This window comes from Mirounga leonina, unplaced genomic scaffold (assembly GCF_011800145.1).
Source record: "Mirounga leonina isolate KUSES-001 unplaced genomic scaffold, KU_Mleo_1.0 Mir_93, whole genome shotgun sequence".
Classification (NCBI taxonomy): domain Eukaryota; kingdom Metazoa; phylum Chordata; class Mammalia; order Carnivora; family Phocidae; genus Mirounga; species Mirounga leonina.
The window spans coordinates 681,620-700,886 of record NW_023270854.1 but is presented as its reverse complement, the minus strand read 5'-3'; the positions used below and the strand labels follow the sequence as shown (position 1 = coordinate 700,886).

Sequence of the window (19,267 nt, the reverse complement as noted above, 5' to 3'; positions counted from 1 at the left end):
CATGCACACCCACATGCACACATGTACACATACAGGTTTGCATGCACGTGCACACACACATGCATGCAAGTGTGTACATATGTGAGCTGCTGTGTACTTTGTGTTGCACACCTGTGTATGGAGGGAGTGACTTCACTCTCCTGGCTCTCTTACCATGGCATAGGGTATGGGGCATCCATCCGTGCATCCTTTATCTCCAGGTTTTATGGATCCTTTCTGAAGGGTACACCTGGGCACCCAGAGAAGGTGCTGGGAAGGGCTCATGGATTTTAGAGTCCGGAGCCATAAGGGGCTCCGTCTGTGGGCCTGTGAGCTGCTTTCCCCACTGTGGACACTCAGCCTTTGCTCCCTGTGTCCGGTCTTCGCAGAGTGTGGCTGTGAGGACAGTGTGCTTAGCCTTCTGTGACACCATCGGTCTCCGCATCCCTACTCTCCCATGTAGGAGTCTGCGGACCACACCCCAAATCAGATCTCACAGCCAGGCCCCCTGGGACAGACCCCTGGACGCAGCCTGAGAAGAGAGGGGACGGAGATGGACCGAGACCAGAGCCATGGACGCCGTGGGGCCCAGGGCAGCTGGGCCTGCCGCTGCAGTCTGTCAGGGGGCTCAGGACCTGTGCTGAGGTCCCTCGACTTCTTTTGTTGAGCAAGAGGCCATCCTCTGTCCTCTGCCGTCGTGGGGACTGTTCGAGTCGCCCATCGCTGCTGTCTGATGTTCTGGTGGGAGTGACACCTCCCCACCCTGCCTCCCTCAGAAGTGAGCCAGGACCCACTCTGTCTGTGACTCTCGGTCGTTCGGACCTAGCTGCGGCCAGCTGAGGGGCCGGCGCCTGCCTCGTGGGGATTCTCGTCTTTGAGAGAAGGGAGAGGCCCAGGTGTGGGACAGACGGCCTGCCGGTCACATCTGCTGGTCACGTCTGGCCAGGACTTGGCTGGCTGCTTGCAGATAGCACCAGTCCACGCGGGTTAGCTGCGCAGATGGACCCACATGTACAATAAGGCATGCATGCACACACCCTCGTGTCACAGGTGGCAGGCTCTGCAGACATTCCTGCCTCGGAGAAGCCGGGGCTCGTGGGGGCGACGCGCTGTGTCCCCACTCAGGGCCACCCGTGAGTGGCGGCTCCCGGGACCTGGCGGAGCTGAGGCAGCACACGGTCCCCCCACGACTGAACCTCCCTCTGCTTTTGCTGAGTTGACAGCACGACACCGACGTTCACGTCAGACAACAAGCTTGTTTTATCTGCTCTTCTGTCCCGGAGCTTTTTTATAGGAAAGACGTCACATCATGAGTTCTGTGGTTCAAAAATGGGTGAATTTTCTGCCACAGAAATGTCGCCTCAGTGAAGCTGTTGAAAATGACTTGGCCCCAGATCTCTGCTCCACAGACGCCGTTGGGATTTCCTGCAGGTGTTTTGGGGTGAGGCCTGCAGCTGGTGGCCGTGGCCTCCGTGGGACCGTCTCCGCGGCCTGCTTGGTTCTCCCAGTGCCCGCCGGGCCAGGAGCCCCTGCCCGAGCGCGGGCCGCGTGCCAGTGTCCCTCTGTACCCACATCCAGTGAGACGCACTCCTGCACCTACATCTGCACACAACCCTCGTCCGCATCTGCGCTCACAGGCTCACACTCACGCACGTGCTCACGGGTGTACACGCATGCCCACACCCCTGCACGCGGCCAGCCCCTGGAGGTCGATCCTGAGTGTCTTCATCTGCTGGCATCGTCCTGAAGCAGGGACCCCCGCACACTCACTTCTCAGCAGGCGGAGCTCACACCCCCAGTGAAGGCTCTGCTCTCGCTGTTCTTAGCAGGTGCCCGGGGGCGTGGCCCGCGAAGGCCTGATCGTGTGTGTGTCCTCCGACGGATCGGGGTTCTCCTCTGAGCGCCGGCGCCGCATGTTCACCTTCCTGGCTTTCTCGTTTTCCGCTCCCCTTAACGAGGTCTCCGGGGCAGCAGGTCGGTGTCTTTGCGACATGTGCGTCCATGCGCCGTGGTGTCGTGGGCACGAGTTGGCGTGACAGCTGATCCGCGGGCCCTCCCCACGCGGCCCCGAAGCCGTCACTGTGGCGCTGTCCCCTCCCACGTCAGACCGTGTGACTTCTCTTCTCGTTTGGGAGGAAGGCAGAAAACCCTTCTGGGGGCGGGACCCTCGTGGGCGCGGCGCAGCTTCCCTGCTTCTGTGAGGATTCAGGACCTGCCGTGGGAACTGCGCTCACACTAACGGGGTCGCAATCCCTGTCGTCACCGTAGGTTTGGGGTAAAAAGGGAATCCTGTCGTTGAGCTGGGCTCCTCTCTCCTCGTGGTTTGTTTAGGCCTCGTGCGAAGATGCAAATTTCACACGGGAGTGAAACACGCCATTGCCCTTTGAACGGATGGCTCTGCCTGAGCCGGCCCGAATGGCCAGCCGAGCCGTGGGCGGTGTCCCTCGGCTGGCCGTGTCCCCACGACCCTGCCGCACGCACGCAGTGGCACTTGAGAGGACTTGCCCCAGTTGTCACTCGCCTGTCACTGCCCTGTAAGTGTTGAGGTCAGCACAGGAGCTAAAAACAAACATTTCTACGTGTGGAAAACTTAGCAGCTCTTATACCTCGAAAACGGAATAATACGTTTTGTTTCGTTTAGTTGCAGCAAAGAGAGGTCGTTGTTATGACAGGTAATTTTATAAGTATTGTTTTGACAGACGCCGAACGTGCCGGAGGCAGCAAGCCCATGCAGGGGAACGTGTGAAGTATTCAAATGACTTCCTGAAAATGAACTTCGTGTTTTAAATAATAGATGTTTGTCTGCCAGGATAAACCTTAAATATTCCCATTTTCACTGAAATGGCATGTTTTTAAAAGGATGGAGTTGTACCCACAGCCCACTGCGTTCCGCACGCTCTCAGGGAGGCGCCACAGTGCGGTCCTGGGGGACGCGGCGACTGTCATTTCCAAATCATGTGACTGCAGCGGGGCCGCTCCTCACACCGTGGAACATGCCTTAGCCACACGAGAAACCGTTTTGGCCAAAGACTCATTTACGTCTTATTGTGTTAAATGTCACGGAATGAAGCCGCGAGTGGCAAAAATGGTCCCTTAATCGGGCTCTGATTTTACTTCTATATTTCCTGTTATAAAAATGTAGATTTGAGTCCAGCACAGCACAAAGCTCTGTAGCTCATTAAATTGACGAAGCACTGAAGCACCCTCCCCAGCAAGGACTCGGGAAGTCGAGCTGGCCGGACAAGCTGGTCTTGGCCTTGACCCTGACCCAACACCGTTCATGTGGGCACACTCGTGTGTTCACATGGGAAGGAAGCGTTTCAGCTGGGAAAGGAGAGGCATTTCGTTTCTGTAGATTAAAGCAACATCACCAAGAACCGCATCGGAACGGGCGTTGTGTGCACGCTCTCTTTTTTGCCTCAGTGAGGTCCTCGTGTGCACAGGGTCACGGGACAGCGAGTGCCTGCGCAGGGCTGAGAGGAGCCGTCCCGTGGCCTCTCCATACACGCCGACCACATGGCTGTGGCTTCTTCTAGCCCTCCGCGGAGACTCAGGCCCGCATTAGCTGCTCAGCTCTGTGCCCTGCCTGTGTGTACACACCTGTCAGACACGCGTGTAGTCTCTGTGCGTCAGGCCCTGTGAATCTGGGTGGAAGTACAATGGTTTCAATGTGAAAAAGCTCCTTTGACGATGACCACATCCACAGATGCGTGGGACCCTGTCTCAGGCAGAAAACGATGAAAACAGCGTGCCCGAGGTGTGTTTCTCTCCAACTTCCCGACCAAGCACAGGGCTCCGCAGCGTGTCTAGAAAGCCCTGATGTGAGTGTGTGTGTGTGTGCGCGTGGGGTCTGCGTGCATGTGCGTGAGGTGTGCGTGTGCACAGGGGGTCTGCGTGTGCGTGTTGCATGTTTGTGAATGCACAGGTGTGTGCGCGTGGGGTCTGTGTGCATGTGCGTGAGGTGTGCGTGTGTGCACACGGGGTTTGCGTGTGCGTGTTGCATGTTTGTGAATGCACAGGTGTGTGCACACGGGGTCTGCGTGTGCGTGTGTGCATGTGGCGTGTTGTTTGTGAGCGCATAGGTGTGTGGTGCGTGGACGTGGGCGGGACACTTGGGAACACTCCTGTGCTGCCCGTCCATGCATACCCTCCTGCACTGAGCACCTGTCTCTGGAAGATTCCCCAGGTGATGGTCAGAGTCTCGCGCACTGTAACTGAGATGTGGGGCACACGGGGCGCCCGGCCCTCAGCCTCACCCAGTGGCCTCACTCAGGAGCGCCCGGTTCTCATCCGCCCTGGTGGGTGGCAGGCTGGGCCCGGCATTCAGATTGCTGACTGCAAATCTGCCTCCTGAATAGTCTGTCATTGCGTGGATCCTCTTCTGGGAACTCAAAGCTTGTAAGTGATTTATCTTCTAATTAAGTCAAAACAGTAAGTAAATGAGTCTGGTATCAGTGTGGTTTTGATTAATGGCTCACTGCTGATTTGAACTACACTTTGGGCAGCAGGCAGTTGCTCCTCTGGGTTTATAGATTCTAGGGTTGGATCTCCATTCTTAATCCTCGATATGACACTGGAAACATTTGTGTTGAAGCTTCTAAGTCGGGTTGAGGACGAAGACAGTCACGGACTCGGAACAGATGTCGTGATGCGCTGGGGCTGCCGATGGGGAAACAGAAGCTGGCTCTCGCAAACCTCCGAGCAGCACGGCCTCGCTGTGTCCTCCTCCCCAAGCTGGGGCACCCCCAGGGAGTCTTGGGCTCTCACCCCACGTGGACAGTGATGTGCGTCCACTTGGCGTGTGCACACCTGCATTCTCCAGGAAACGAAACGTGCGCTGCCTGACGCTGGGGAAGAGCTTACCTCCTCACCCCCTCACGGCGGCTGACGAGCGTGTGCCTCTGATTCAGGACAGAGCAGCTTCCTCCCGAGGCCGGGGACACGCCAGGGGTGCAGACGGGAGCCTTTGGAAGTGACGCTCGGCCAGCTGTCCTTTCAGGTTCCAGTGGCGTCTCGCTGGCCATCTCCTGGTGCGCGGAAGAGGCGGTGACAGCGACCGTGAGTGGCGGGCCGGCCGCATCACAGCGGAAGCCGCGGCTGTGCCTGCCAAGCCTGCAGAGACCGGCCCCACTGCCCGCGCCGGCGTCCCGCGTCTGGGCTGCTATTCCTGCTTCTGGAGTTTGTTCTCAAATCAGGACATCGACACGAGTTTACAAAGCTGCACAAACCTAGCAGGCTGGAATTGCTGTGAGGCTGAGGAACGTGGCCCAGAGCGTGAGGGTTGGCGCCGAACGCCCCCTCCATAGCCCTCCCGCCTGTGGAGAAATCCCAGTCTATGTTCACGCCAGAGTCCGTCTCTCCTGGTGACGCCCCATTCGCAGTCTTCGCCCCAAGTCCCCTCCCGGCTGCCGCGCTCCCAGGGACACCCTCCGTCGGTTCCCGTTGGTGTTTGCCTCCGTGCTTGGCCCCCCGAGGGCGCAGCGGCCGCCTGTCCTGTCCCCGTTGTCCAGGCCTGCGCCACTGGCAGGACCTTGTGAGCCTGCACCTGCCTCCTCGGGGTGGGAGGCGACCTCAGGGTGGCCTCCTCACGGCCAGCACGGAGGCGGAGCCTGGACGTCTGCGCGGGCACCCTCACGCCTCCGGCCCTGCCACGTGCGCCTTGCCTGCCGGCACCCAGCAGGGTGCTGCGGGGTGTTCCCGGGCGTCCGGCTCTCACGATGGCCCTGCGGGTGGGATGGCGAGGATGCATGTCCGCACCGCAGCCGTCCTCCCGTAGGTCCTCGGAGCTCCGGCTGCCGGCCGGCCACATAAGCACATGGCCTCTGTGCTTACTCCCGGTGCTCGTAGCGTTCCCATATGCCTGTCACCGCAGCGTTGGACTGTGGTGTTGGAGTGACTACCCTTTGTCAAGGGAAGTGAGCGCGAAAATAAAGCAGGAGACATGAAACAGCTTGGGGTGCCAAGCCCTTTCTAGGCTCCAGGCTCTGCTCCAGGGGCGCGAGCTGGTGGGCACGGGGCCGCGTTTAGCCGTCAGGAGAGCCAGGAGAAGGGGGCCCACTGTGTTTATGGCCGTTTGTCTGCAAGTGCCCTCTTTGCTGTTAGGACGGTTGTGAGTGAGAAAGGGGACTCTGCCCTGCCCGGTGCATGTCTGAATTTATTAGGGAAAGCGTTTCCGCAAATGGCTTTGTGCTGCCCTAGGGTCCTGGGTGGTGCGAGCCACATGTGGTCCTTACGGCAGACACTTGCCCGGCGGGGTGCAGACCGCGCCATCACAAGCTGCCAGGGAGGCGGCAGAGGGAGGAGGTGGGCTGGCGGGAGGCTCGGTGGGGAGGGGGCCCTCCCAGCTGCTGCTGCTGCAGGACGAGTTGAGCACAGCCACGTGTGGCCACATCCGTGCCCTGGGTGGTGCTCACAGTGGTGCTGGGGCACGTGTGCGAGAAGTGTGAGTGTGCGGCCCGTGTGGGTGTGGGGGCGTGTGTTTGAACGCAGGTGACAGGAGTGCTCGCCGCTGACACGTGACCACGAGTCGGTCACAGAGACGCCGCCGGGGGCCGGGCTGTGGGGCTCCTTAGCACGATGTCCTTGTGAATTAGCCTCTGCTTATAAATACTTCTGAGCCGTGGGCACGTAGGGTGCTTAGTGGGGAACTCTTGTTCTCTTGCTAGCTACACGGCTACTTGGAGAACGAGCCACTCACACTACAGCTGTTCATCGGGACGGCCGACGACCGCCTGCTGAGACCCCACGCCTTCTACCAGGTCCACCGGATCACGGGCAAGACCGTCTCCACCACCAGTCATGAAGCCATCCTCTCCAACACCAAAGTCCTGGAAATCCCACTGCTGCCGGAGAACAACATGCGAGCCATGTAAGCTGTGAGCGCCTGGCTGGGGCGGTCGGGGGTGGGTGCTGGGCGATGCGGCCTGCATGCCCACATCTCTGCCCTGGGCTCAGCACCCGTGTAAACCATAGAGTCGCAGGCTGACGGGTTTATGTAGGGCTTCTGCTGCTGTGCACGTGGTACTTGAGCAGTTCTGTCCCCGTGGCCAGTCCCCCCTCATGCCCGCGTTCACCTCCTGAACACGACATCCCTTTATTTCTGAGTTCGGTGGTGGCCATATGCAAACACTGAAAACAGTAGGAGCACGGTCTACATGGACACAGTTCTCCCTGGGTGGTTCTGTCATCCCTGACATGAGTGGCTCTGACGTGCGTCCGGATTGCCTTCGTGGCTCCATGGAAGCTGTGTCTCTAAGCTGACGATTGACCTCCTCGTGTGCAAAGAGGCCCATATTCACAGCCTCCCCGCGGCCTCCTCCCCTCCTTCCTACCACGGTTGTGCACCCCACACTCCACTCCCAGGGTGTGAAGAGTGGGGCCCGTGGCCAGGCTGGGGGCGGAGCAGGGCGCCCTGTGTCGTGTGTCAGGAACTGAAAGGTGTGGACTCCTGTTCCTTGTTCCGGGTAGTGTGGACTGTGCCGGGATTCTGAAGCTTCGAAACTCGGACATTGAGCTGCGGAAAGGGGAGACGGACGTCGGGAGGAAGAACACCAGGGTGAGGCTGGTCTTCCGGGTCCACATCCCACAGCCCAACGGCCGGACGCTGTCTCTGCAAGTGGCCTCCAACCCCATCGAGTGCTGTGAGTATCAGAGCCAGCCCCGTGTCCCATGCTCTGTTTTGTGGCACCTTTCCTGTTTTGTTGTTCGTGGAGACTTGTGGACTGGACTCACGTGGGCATCGCTCTTGTCCCTTGCCTGTCGCGACGACTCCTGAGGAGCTCGCTGTGCTGGGTTCAGGTTCACGGGCTGCGCATGCGGTGGGCCCATCTGCTCCAGCAACCGTGGGGAAAGAGGACAGTTTGTCCGAAACCCGGAGATGCTTGCACTCGCCACATGTGAGCTAATCCCTCGTGTATCAGAAACCCGAGCAGCGGGATTTTGGCGTCTTGTCCGTGGGGTCCAGCGAATCTAAGTTCGTCGGCCCGTGTAGGACTCTCGCCTTCCCTGCCAGCCCCTGGTTTTCCCTTCCCTTGTGGTGTGCGTGATTCAGGTGCGTCCAGCCTTGGGCCTGAGCGCTCTACTCCTGTGGGGGCTCGGCCGCAGCGGGGGCTCAGTGTCCTGTGACAGTGACCTTGCTGATTTTTGTCAGCACATGAGGTCATTGGTGGAGACCCCACAAGCTGGCGGGACACCCGGGGCCTCTACGTGTTCTTGTAGGAGGTGCAGCCAGCCCCACCCACCCCCTGGCCACTGTCAGAATGTCTCCTGCCCAGCGGCCCCTCTTCCTTCTCTCTCGGGGTGTGGCTGTCATAGGACACTCACCTGCCCCTGCGGCTCACCTGCCCACCTGTCTCAGAGGGAGGGTCTGGGTTTGGTTCCCTCACCTCTGACCTGACTGACCCACCTCAGTGCCCAGATTCCTTCCCTGCAATGTGTCCTGTGCCCCCCACGTGGAGCCCCGCAGGCACCTGTCCCCACACCCCGGCACGGCCCAGGGGTCCGGCCACAGGCCACTGCACGTGTCTGAAGCGTGTCCTCCCTGCAGACCCGCTGGCTGGCCGAGAGCCGTGGGTGTGCACCTGGCCCGAGAAACTCTGTGCCACCACTGCTCCTGCCCGGGAACTTTGTTTGGTGGCCTCACTGCATCCCGTCCTCCCCAGATGGCCCCACCTCCCTGCGCTCTGCGCCTTGTCCCAGCCCCTCGGGTCCTGCGGCTCCTGGCTCTGACAGGACCGAGAGCCCCGAGACCCCACCCCAGGTCACATGGGGCCTGCGCCCCCGCCGTGGCCCCCAGCTTCGAGCCCGCGCTCCCTTCACCGTCCACATGGGTGCTCTCTTCCTGGAGAGGTGTGTCGGTGTGTCCGTTCTGCGCGGAGCACCTGCGTCAGTGGCAGAGGCCGAGGGCCCCCCGGGGTGGCATATTCGCTCCACGGAGGCTCATGCACAGACCCACGCCGTGCACACATCCCTGCGTCTTGATTTTCCCGCGGGCACAAATCAGATGTGCGCTTGCCCCGCTCGTCTCTGCGTGATGACACGAACCCGCCGCGCAGCTGGTGTATCTCGCACCAGAGGCTGCCCGTGTAGGCGCCATGCCCCCCACCAGACCCCGAGGCGGCGCCGGGGAGTGCCCGTTCCTGACAGACTGGCCGACCCCGGGCGCTCTCTCGGGACGGCGGCGTGAGGTGGGGCCGGGGGCGCGTGCTCACTATCCTGTTCTGACCCCGCGCAGCCCAGCGGTCGGCCCAGGAGCTGCCCCTCGTGGAGAAGCAGAGCGCAGCCAGCTGCCCCGTCCTCGGCGGGAAGAAGATGGTCCTGTCTGGCCACAACTTTCTGCAAGACTCCAAGGTCATTTTCGTGGAGAAAGCACCAGGTACTTTCCTTACAAACAGACCGTGGAGCGTGTCCTGCTGTGGGCGCTGGTGGGGGTGGGTTCCTGGAGGCGGAGCGAGGCCGCTCGGTGGGGCTGTGTGCGTGCTGGGGAGCGGGAGCAGCTCACGTAGCTCTGGCCTGTCGGAGGCCTGCCTCCACTCGCTGCCTGTGGCCCCTTGACCAGGCTGGACGGACGTCTGCTGCTTGGCTCTGAGCAGCCCCTGCTCCCGGCCACCGCGGGCCGTCTCGGGAAGCACCGTTCTGCTCTGTGTAGGAGGGCTTCTCGCCACTCCGAGCCACAGCCTTCTTGGCGGCGGGCATGTGGACGCAGAGCGGCCATGGTAGACGGTGGGGCCTGCGCTTGGACCGGGGGCCCCTCCACACCCCTTGGCATCCTTCTGGCCCCTCTTCTTGGTGCTGCCCTGGGATGCAGAGGCGGGTGCTGCTCTTCTCCGTGTGACCGGTGGCCTCCAGGGCTCCCGACTACTCTGCTTGTGTACACGTGTTGGCAGGTGTAGACCTGTGTGCGTGCAGTGGTGGAGCAGGGTTGCTATACGTCCAGGGTGAGCAGTCTCTTCTCTCTGACGTTTGGTGATAAGGCCCTGGGTGAGCTTCTGCCCCGGGACACCCAACCCGTCCGGGGAGAGGCCACTGGGCACTCGCGCGAATAACACACAAGGGCAGGCGAGAGCGTGTGCGGGGCTCGCCTCTCTCTGAAGCTCTCTGCAGCTTTGATTCGGGAGCCAGGTCCCTGCCGAGCATGCCCCGTGGGCACGAGGCCCTGCCACCGACGGGGTGGCTCCTCCCTGTTTCCGAGGGGACCGGTGCAGGACCCACGCTGACCACTGGAAACCACGGCGGGGTTCAGCCTCCACAATGGGGTCCTGATTTTGTGCCGAGAGCAGGAAGCTTAAGTGCCTCCATCAAAATGGGCTTGAAAGTCCTCCGTGTTCAGCGTGGTCTGCCTGTGTAATCATGCACGTAATTGGGAAACGTGAATTATGGAGAAAACCGACTAAGCATAACGATCAGGAGAATTTGCGTTACTGGAACATTGTTCTTTAGAGGAAGCTAATTTTGAAATGATTTAACCTTTTGAGCTTTAAATGTGTGAATAAGTGTGTGAGGGGGAGGGTCACCAGACATGGCGCTCTGTTCGCCGCACAGCGAGGAGACGTGCTGGGACGTGGCCCAAGTTGCCGCTTTTCTGGCTGCTACATGAAGGAGAAGTCCACGCGGCTTCCTTCTCTGCCTTCCCTGACCAGTCCTCATTGTGGTGCCAGGATGAGACCATGGGGGTCTCCTGGATGCTCCCCGCTTTGTGGGGGCCGTGGGGCTCCTTTTGCAGGGCAGGCTCTCCCGGCCCGGCCATCCTGCTCAGTCCTAGATCTCTGCTCCGTGGCCTGCTGGTGCCACGTGGAGGTTGGCCATGAGCCCACAGTGTGGGGACCTTAGTCCACGGATGTGTGGCTGGCGCCATCCTCCCCCAGGGGCCCTCCAGCCGCCCCTCCTGCGTGGCCTGGTGCCCCGTGCGCAGCCGGCAAGACGCAGGCGTGGGTGGCAATGTGGTTGCAGGCTGTGCCCGGCCCAGGTGGGTATAAACGCCGTGGTTACATGTCTGGACGCTGTCGCTAGTTTGGGTGTGTATTTAAATAAGGTGGTTTGTGTGTTTACACACGCGCACACGAGTTTTAACTCCTGGCAGACGGGGCACTCGTGCTTCTCCTAACGTATCCTGATGCGCTCTGTAACCGTAACTAGGCTTTTCCTAGTTGGCTTTTTGGAGAAACCATTGAAGTCAGTTTAGGTTACAGTCGTCCCGTAGGCTTTTGGTGAGGCCTTTGGTCTGTGGCAAAGTTCAGTCTTTAAACTGCTTTTGGCGCCAAGGCCAGAATGTGATCAGGGAGACCCTCGTTGTGGGAGTCCTGAGCATGAGTCCCGCCAGGAAGGCCTGTGTGGTTCCCGTTCCTCCAGCTGCTCTGGGTGTCTCGGGGGCGCCCACCGCCCTGTGTCTGGGCCTCTTTGCAGTCGCTCTGGGCTTACGCACTAGTGACCCAGAGCTTTGTGAGGTTTCAAGGAGCGGTTCTTTCTGCCTGGGGGCTGGCCACGCCTGCTCCATCTCCCAGGAGGAGAGGCGCCTGGCGCCTGTGCAGGGAACAGCGTTCAGAGTCTTCGTAGGCGGCGGGATCAGCCCCGCTGGTGGGTGTTGGCGGGTCCCCGGGGGCCAGCCCAGGCAAGAGGAGGGGCTGGGAGGACCTCGCGAGACGTGAGGTGTGTGAGAGCAGGTGTGTGAGAGCGGGTGTGTGACAGCACGTGTGTGTGAGCAGGTGTGTGACAGCACGTGTGTGAGAGCAGGTGTGTGAGAGCAGGTGTGTGTGAGCAGGTGTGTGACAGCACGTGTGTGTGAGCAGGTGTGTGAGAGCAGGTGTGTGAGAGCAGATGTGTGAGAGCAGGTGTGAGCAGGTTGTCAGGGCGTGTGAGCAGGTGTGTGTGAGCAGGTGTGTGACAGCGGGGGGTGTGTGAGGTGAGGTGTGAGAGCAGGTGTGTGTGAGCAGGTGTGAGGTGTGTGAGCAGGTGTGAGGTGTGAGCAGGTGTGACAGCAGGTGTGTGAGAGCAGGTGTGTGTGAGCAGGTGTGTGAGCAGGTTGTGAGAACAGATGTGTGAGCAGGTGTGTGTGAGCAGGTGTGTGACAGCAGGTCTGTGAGCAGGTGCGTGTGAGCAGGTGTGTGACAGCAGGTGTGTGACAGCAGGTGTGTGAGCATTTGTGTGTGAACAGGTTGTGAGAGCAGATGTGTGTGAGCAGGTGTGTGAGAGCAGGTGTGTGTGAGCAGATGTGTGTGAGCAGGTGTGTGGGCAGGTGTCTGAGAGGTGTGTGAGCAGGTGTGTGAGGTGTGTGAGAGCAGGTGTGTGTGAGCAGGTATGAGCAGGTGTGTGAGAGCAGGTGTGTGAGCAGGTGAGAGCAGGTGTGTGAACAGGTGTGTGTCAGGGCGTGTGAGCAGGTGTGTGAGCAGGTGGGTGTCAGGGCGTGTGAGCAGGTTGTGTGTGTCAGGGCGTGTGTGAGCAGGTGTGTACGGTCTGTGTGAGTGTGAGTGGGGGCTGTGTGTGTGTGAGGACCCCCTCTGTTGTCGTGGGGGTGCAGCCACCCGCGCTCCTGGCCACATCGTGTGGCAGGGACAGTGTGCGGGAGCCCCAGGTGCCCTGCGATCTTTCTGTCCGAGCCTGGCCACAGCCGGGCAGAGCCAGCGGGGCTGCGTTCTGAGGGCTCTGGTCATCCAGGGTGCGGCGACAGCCTGGCCGGCACTTGCACCTCCTCTCCCGCCCTGGTCCAGGGCCGTGGCCACGGGGCTGTGGGTCCCACTTCCTTGGCATGCCGGTTCTGAAAGGTTTCTGGAAGTTGTGCAGACACGGACACCGCCGGCTGGCGGTGGGCTCACACACGTGCAGGCCGTGACGTGGCGCGGAGGAAAGATGTCTCCGTCGGAGTTTCCTGGGGTGGTTGTGGGAGGCGGTAGGAGCACACATCTGTCCACTCGGACAGCCGCTGCCCCTTGCTCGCCCACGTCAGCACGCCGAGGCCTGACCTCCACGGACAGTGTTCTCAGGCAGCCCGCTCCGGTGAGCGCTCCGCAGGGCCTGGCCGCGTGGGTGGGGGAAATAGCTGGTGCCCCTCGGATAGCGTCACCTGTGACCTTGCGTGGGACTGACGACTCTGGAAGCCACACTCATTTCCAGTGAGCCAGCACACAGCCTCAAGAAGGCTTTTCCTTGTGCTGTGGTCTGATCGAATGCTCGCGCCCCCCCCCGTTGTAAACTACGGGACGTTTCACGTGGTCTCGGGGTCTGCCTGTGTCCCCGAACCCCCCTTCTCCTCCCCAGCTCAAGAGCTTGCCTTTACTGATGTCCCAAGATGCGCCCTGGTGCCCACTGGGGAGATGAGGCTTCGGCCCAGCCGGTGGGGATTCCACTCCCTCGCTGGGCTCCCCTGTGGGGACCCAACGTGCTCTCCAGGCCCAGCATTCGAGGGGCAGGGGCGGCCAGTGGGGGCTCAGCATGCCCTTCCTGGGGCGTGGTGACCCGCGCTGGACAGTGTGCAGAGGACCCAGCACGGGCAGGAGGGCCTCTCCGCAGACCCCCACAGGGCTTCCCGAGTCAGACCAGAGGCCTTGCGCCCTTGCTGGGAGAGGGTTGTCACTGAAATTTCCTTTCTCCGGGCTGGTGGCCAGTCTTTCCTGTGCTCTGCCCCAAACCATGCCTGGGTCCTCCCAGCTCAGCACCGAGGTGACATCCGGCAAGTGGGCCCAGCGGGGAGGGTTTTCTGTTCCAGATGCCACCCTCTTGCACCCATGGGTCTTGATGGGAAGGAGCGCAGGAATGGGTGGACGAGGTCACACAGGCTCCCTCTTGTTCCTCTTCTTCCTTCTTTCGCAAGGCCACCTACGTGCACACCACACATGCTTTGAAGAACGTATGTTCTACGTCTGCTTTGTTGAGATGGAACTCACCGACCACGCAGCTCATCCATTTCAAGTTCAGGGGTCTTTGGTCTACTCGGCTAGGCAGCCATCCCACCAATTCAGACATTCCCAAACGCCATCCGCCCGTTCTCCTAGCCTGGCAGCTTCTAAGCCATTTTCTGTCCGTGTGGACCCGCCGGTTCTGAGCGCCGCTCCGCCCAGAGCGGCGGTATTGGTCCGCTGTGTCTGGCTTCTGCACTGAGCGCACGTCTTCAGCTGCGTCCACACAGGATGTGTGTTGAACTTCGTCCCGCTCAAGGCTGGTAGCATTCCATCGTGTGGACGGACCACGTTGTGCTAACCCGCTTGCAGTGTAGACGTGGGGCTTGTGCCCACCTTTTGGGTCTGGTGCTTCCTCGAACACCGGTGTGCAGGTTTCTGTGTGGATGTGTGTGCCCTTCCCTGGGCATTGCCCAGGTGCAGAGTCCTGGTCGTTGGAATGCCGTGTTCAGTCGTGTGGGGACCAGCCAGGCTGAGCCCCACAGCAGGAGGCTGATTTCTTTCTCCTCTGGAATCTCTTCTGCAGGAAACAGACTGCTTTGAGCGGTGTTGGGGGGCCCCCGAGTGTGAGGCTTGGGGAGTTTCAGGGATTGCGGGAAGTGAAGACCAGCTGCGTGGAGGCACTCCCCCTGGGTAGCACCCCAGCGCCGCTGACCCTGCATGCTCAAGAGTCAGCGCCCCGTCTCCTCCGTGGCCCCCACAGGAGTGTGGAGGGGCCCCGTTTGTGCCTCCCCCACTGCCTTCCCCGACAGCCGGTAGCCCCGTGACGGCGTTCGGTGTGCAGCCTGCTCCCACAGCCAGCAGATGGTGGGCAGGAGACCATGTGCACGTGGCCGTGGGCCCTGGGAACGTGTGTCCCGCCACGCAGACGTGTGATTCGGTCTGATCGGGCCTCTGCTGTTTCCATCCTGCCCGTTGGCTGTGTGACTGGCAGACCACTTCAGCTGATGCTGTGACTTGGGAGGAAGCTGGCCACTGGGCGTCCACGCTCCCGCTTGCCGGGGGCTTGGATGGCTATGTCTTGGGAAGCTCCGATGCTCCCGCAGAGGCTGGGGGCCCCACGTGTGGCCCCGTCCGGCCCCGAGCCGCCCCGGGAGCTGTGTGACTAAGAGCTGGGCTCGGAGGCTGCGCCAGCCACAGGCCGGCCATGGAAGCCTCCAGGCGGGCGGGTGTGGTGGGGAAGCCTTTCCGATGACTCACACTGCAGGGAATTCCCTAATGATTCGGAATATTTTTACTTCTGGGCTTGCGCACAGTTTCCTACTGAGGACCCAGGGAGCTCTTGATAAGGCTGGGGCTCCCAGGCTCATTCGGTGCTGGCCTTTCCCGTCCCCGTAGAGGCTGGGCTTTGCTTGGCACCCAGGCCGGGCCTGCCTCCGGCCGGAGCCCCACGGAAGCCGACGCCCAGAGGCCGGACGCCCAGAGGCCGGACGGCAGGGTCCACGGCCCCAGCTCCTGGGGAGACCAGCGACCGGTCCCTGTGGCACTGGCACACGTGGGAAGCGGTTTTGTAACTGCCTAGTGTCCACGGTGGTCAGCCACGTTGAATGGTCTTCGGACAGTCAGCCTGTACACACTTCGACGTCTGCGTGAGTGGACAGCAGCTCATTTAGGACCCTCAGTAGAAACAGGCCAGACGCCTGTCCCCGTGGGCTGTGACTCAACCACAGATACAAAGACTCAGGGAAAACGGGGCCAGAGCCCAGGACCGTCCTCAGGTGGGCGGGAAAGTGCAGGCAATGGGCTCCTGCACCGCGGGCCTTCCAGAAGCCGGCGTCTAACGGGAGCGTCGGGGTGTGTCTGTTTGTGCTCCGTTGACCTGCACCCAGCAGGGCTGGCGTTTGGGGGAGCGGAGCGTAGCGTGCACAGTGGGCCCGTGTGGCTGGCCGGCCCTGGGCCGACGCTCTGATGAGGACTGGGACCCACCAGCCCAGGAGGGGCTGCAGCAGGAGGGTTCTGCTGCCCCACTTGGCCCCCGGGCCCCACGAAGCACCCCACCAGCTTCGTGACGTGGATGAGCCCGCAGGGTGTGTTCACAGCAAGGCCGGGTCTGCTCTGACCCCTCTTGGAGGGTAGACGGTGCGCGCAGGATCCCTTTGTTGCTGAACACCCTGTCCCTGGCCCCTCGTGGACCTCGGTTTCCCTCCTGCCCCCGCATACTCGATGTGCCTCCCTGCCCCCACTCCGACGGGAGGCCCAGACACCCGAGAATTCCTCAGGGAAGCCTGAGCCATGCTTTCCACCGACAGACGGAGACCGGGCAGCAGCCAGGGCTGCCCCCAGCCGTCCAGGTTGTGACACCTAAAGCTGTGTTTCTTTAAAGTTGTTTTAAGAGGCACCAAGAACATGAGAGACTTGCTTACAGGAAGAATAATTTCGATTTCCTTAAGCAAGTGGTGGGTGGGGCCCCAGCCCGCGAGCCCAAGGAGGGTCTGGCCTGCACGGCCTAGACTAGCCTGCCCCGTCCTCACGCGGGGCAACTGGAACCCCATCCCCAGCTCACAGCTCACGATCATCCGTCCGCTTGGGGGGCTGGGGGTTAAGGATGCTTCTGTGCTCTGGAATGTGAGCAGCTTTGTGGAAGTCTTGGTTGGTGCCTTTGAGAACGGGACGGTGTATTTTTAGTTTCCCATTATGTTTTCCTGGAGGAGACACGGACGCTGATCCCTTGGGCCACTGGTCTGCATTTTATCACCGAGTGGGTTCATCTGGTGGGTAATTTGCTCCGGGACCTCGGGCGTCCCGAGAGGCTGGTGTGGTCCTGGCAAGCCGACGCTGCTCTGGGCTCTGTGTGACTCACATTTCCTCCCTCTGTCTCCACCCTCCACCCCTGCCCGCCCGCACTGTCAGGCAGAAAAAGGAGATTTTGTCTAATTTATTTATAATTTAGGATCTGTAAGACACATACATCTCTTCTTTGGAAACAGAGCAGGAGCAAAAACTAAGTATGTCTCATTGTAATTGTTCGTTTGGGGACAGACTTTATAGAAGATGGGGAGTGGGGAGACCTTGGCAGGAGACTGACCTCTGTTAATTCAAAGTAACTACCCAGCCGGTCCCCACACAGTTGGCCGGCCATAGAGGGGCTTCCAAAGGCCAAGTACTCGGTTTGCAGACGTTCCCGCCAGTGGACTTCTCGAGGCTCCCTCCCTTGCAGGCCTGGGCCTGCAGAACACTGAGCCCTTTCAAGGCCTATTGGGAGCCTTTTTACTTTTTTTTAAACATGCAAACGGCCACTGGGGTAAGGTTAAAAATACCATGTTTTGCATTTCTGTATCCTGATGTGGCAAGAAGTCGTCACAGAAAGGGTTTTCTCGTTTAGCTGGCAGTTCCTGTGGGCAGAGGCAGGACCGTGGCTCCTGGGCCCTCATTTGTTGGAATAACCCTGCTCCCAAAACATACAGGCTTTGCAGGCACCGCTCATTCGGCCCCGGCTCCCGGGGTTTGCACCTTGAGGCTGGAGTCACTGGCGGGCATGAGGGCCAGGACACACACCTGGGTCCAGGTCTGAGGACCACGCACTTTTTCCCGGGTCCTGGTGTTTCTCCTGGGCTCGCACTCCCTTGACAAGCTTGGCGTGTAGAAACCCTCCCACGCCTGGCGTGAGGCTGGGGCGGCATGCCTGTGGATGTAGGCGGGGGGGCAGATTTCTGGGGCGCTCGCTGAATGTGGCCCCCTCCCACAGAGCCGGGGGCCTTTGGGCTCCGCCAGGCTCCCTGCCCCCACGTCTGGGCCTGGCACGTCCTCTCCGCCAGTGACCCACACACAACTGTTTGCTCTCACGAGTTAACAGCCAGGATGGCCTGAGCTCATCAGAGGGCGGCGGTCTCCAGGGTCCCCTGTGCCTGGTGAAGGCACGTGGTCTTGTGCAGTGGGCTCGACCAGGCACCCAGAGTGACCAGCTTCCCTTTGCCCCTTTCTTCTAGATGGTCACCACATCTGGGAGATGGAGGCGAAGATGGACAGAGACCTGTGCAAGCCGGTAAGTATGGCCGGACACGCAGCCCGTGGTGGCTCTGGAGGCTGGGGGCTTCCTGCTTGCGGGAGCAACGAGAAATACCAGATGGAATAACAGAGCACAAAGCGGAGACTGTGGTAAAGCGCTTCCTGAAACAAGTGTTCTCAGGACCCACAACCCACTGGAGGGCAGGACCCCCGCCCCAGGAGGTGCTCCGTCCCCTGCGGGGACCCTGGGCTCTCACCTGGGCCCCCCCGGCGATCGTTGTCACCAGGGGTCCCGCGGAAGCTGCTGTTCTGAGTGTGAGTGGGCGCCTCACCTGCCCCAGCATGCCAGGCTGTGTGAGGTTCCACCAGCGTCCTTGGCACCCATCACCGAGTAGACTCTTGTTTTGAATGTGAACTAGATGTGAAGTCAGGTCTCATTGTGCCACTCAGATGTGCTCATTCCCTCTGCCAATTAGCTGGTGTGCTTGTAGGCACCGGCAGGTCGCGGAGCAGGGGCCCGGCCTCGTGGGGGCCGCCGCGCAGCTCTCAGGCCCACAGACGCCCCGCGTGCACCCACGCGGACACCCAGCCTCTCACAGCTCCTTGCTTGCGCGTGTAGGTACCTGCGAGGTCTTTCCTGCCCCCCTGGTTGTTGATGGAGGAGGGAGGTTGGTCGTCTCCAGGTCTGCGGCTCGTGCTAGCCAGCACACCGTTCTCCATCCCCCGACCTTTCGCTGGGGCCTTATGTTTAAAGTGGATTTCTCATAGACAGCAAATAGCTGGGTCTGATGGTCCGTCCGTTCAGTGGTGTATTTAGAACGTTGGTGTCCAAAGTAATTATTGACAGAGTGGGATTAACCTCTCCTATCACGTGTGTGTTCTGCTTGGTCCCAGAGAAGCAGCAGAGGACTTCAGGCTGACCTAAGACTGTGGCCAGCAGGTCACTGAAGAAGTTCAAAGTTCTCCCAAGCCCTGTAGCTCACCCCACTGACTGTGGTGGACAGGTGTGTGTGCCCCTTGCTCAGCCTGTTGACCATGGACGGGCGTGTGTGGCCCCTAGCTAACCCTGCTGACCACGGACAGGCGTGTGTGGCCCCTAGCTCAGCGCGCTGGGACCGTGAACGGGCATGTGTGGCCCCTTGCTCAGCCCGTTGACCGTGGACGGGCGTGTGTGGCCCCTAGCTAACCCTGCTGACCACGGACAGGTGTGTGTGGCCCCTAGCTCAGCCCGTTGACCGTGGACGGGCGTGTGTGGCCCCTAGCTCAGCGCACTGGGACTGTGGACGGGCGTGTGTGGCCCCTAGCTAACCCTGCTGACCACGGACAGGTGTGTGTGGCCCCTAGCTCAGCGCGCTGGGACCGTGGACGGGCATGTGTGGCCCCTTGCTCAGCCTGTTGACCGTGGACGGGCATGTGTGGCCCCTAGCTAACCCTGCTGACCACGGACAGGCGTGTGT

General features: G+C 60.9%; 1 protein-coding gene across 4 annotated transcripts in view; it reads left to right on the top strand.

The window, feature by feature from the left end:
* Positions 1-19,267, top strand: part of NFATC1 (nuclear factor of activated T cells 1) — a 100,166-nt gene that overhangs the window by 31,396 nt on the left and 49,503 nt on the right. For all 4 annotated transcript variants that reach the window (XM_034996123.1, XM_034996125.1, XM_034996124.1 and 1 more), the window contains exons 4-7: positions 6,645-6,847; positions 7,447-7,619; positions 9,212-9,352; positions 17,792-17,847. In XM_034996123.1, the coding sequence (XP_034852014.1) occupies positions 6,645-6,847; positions 7,447-7,619; positions 9,212-9,352; positions 17,792-17,847 (573 nt within the window). The remainder of the gene's footprint in view (positions 1-6,644; positions 6,848-7,446; positions 7,620-9,211; positions 9,353-17,791; positions 17,848-19,267) is intronic.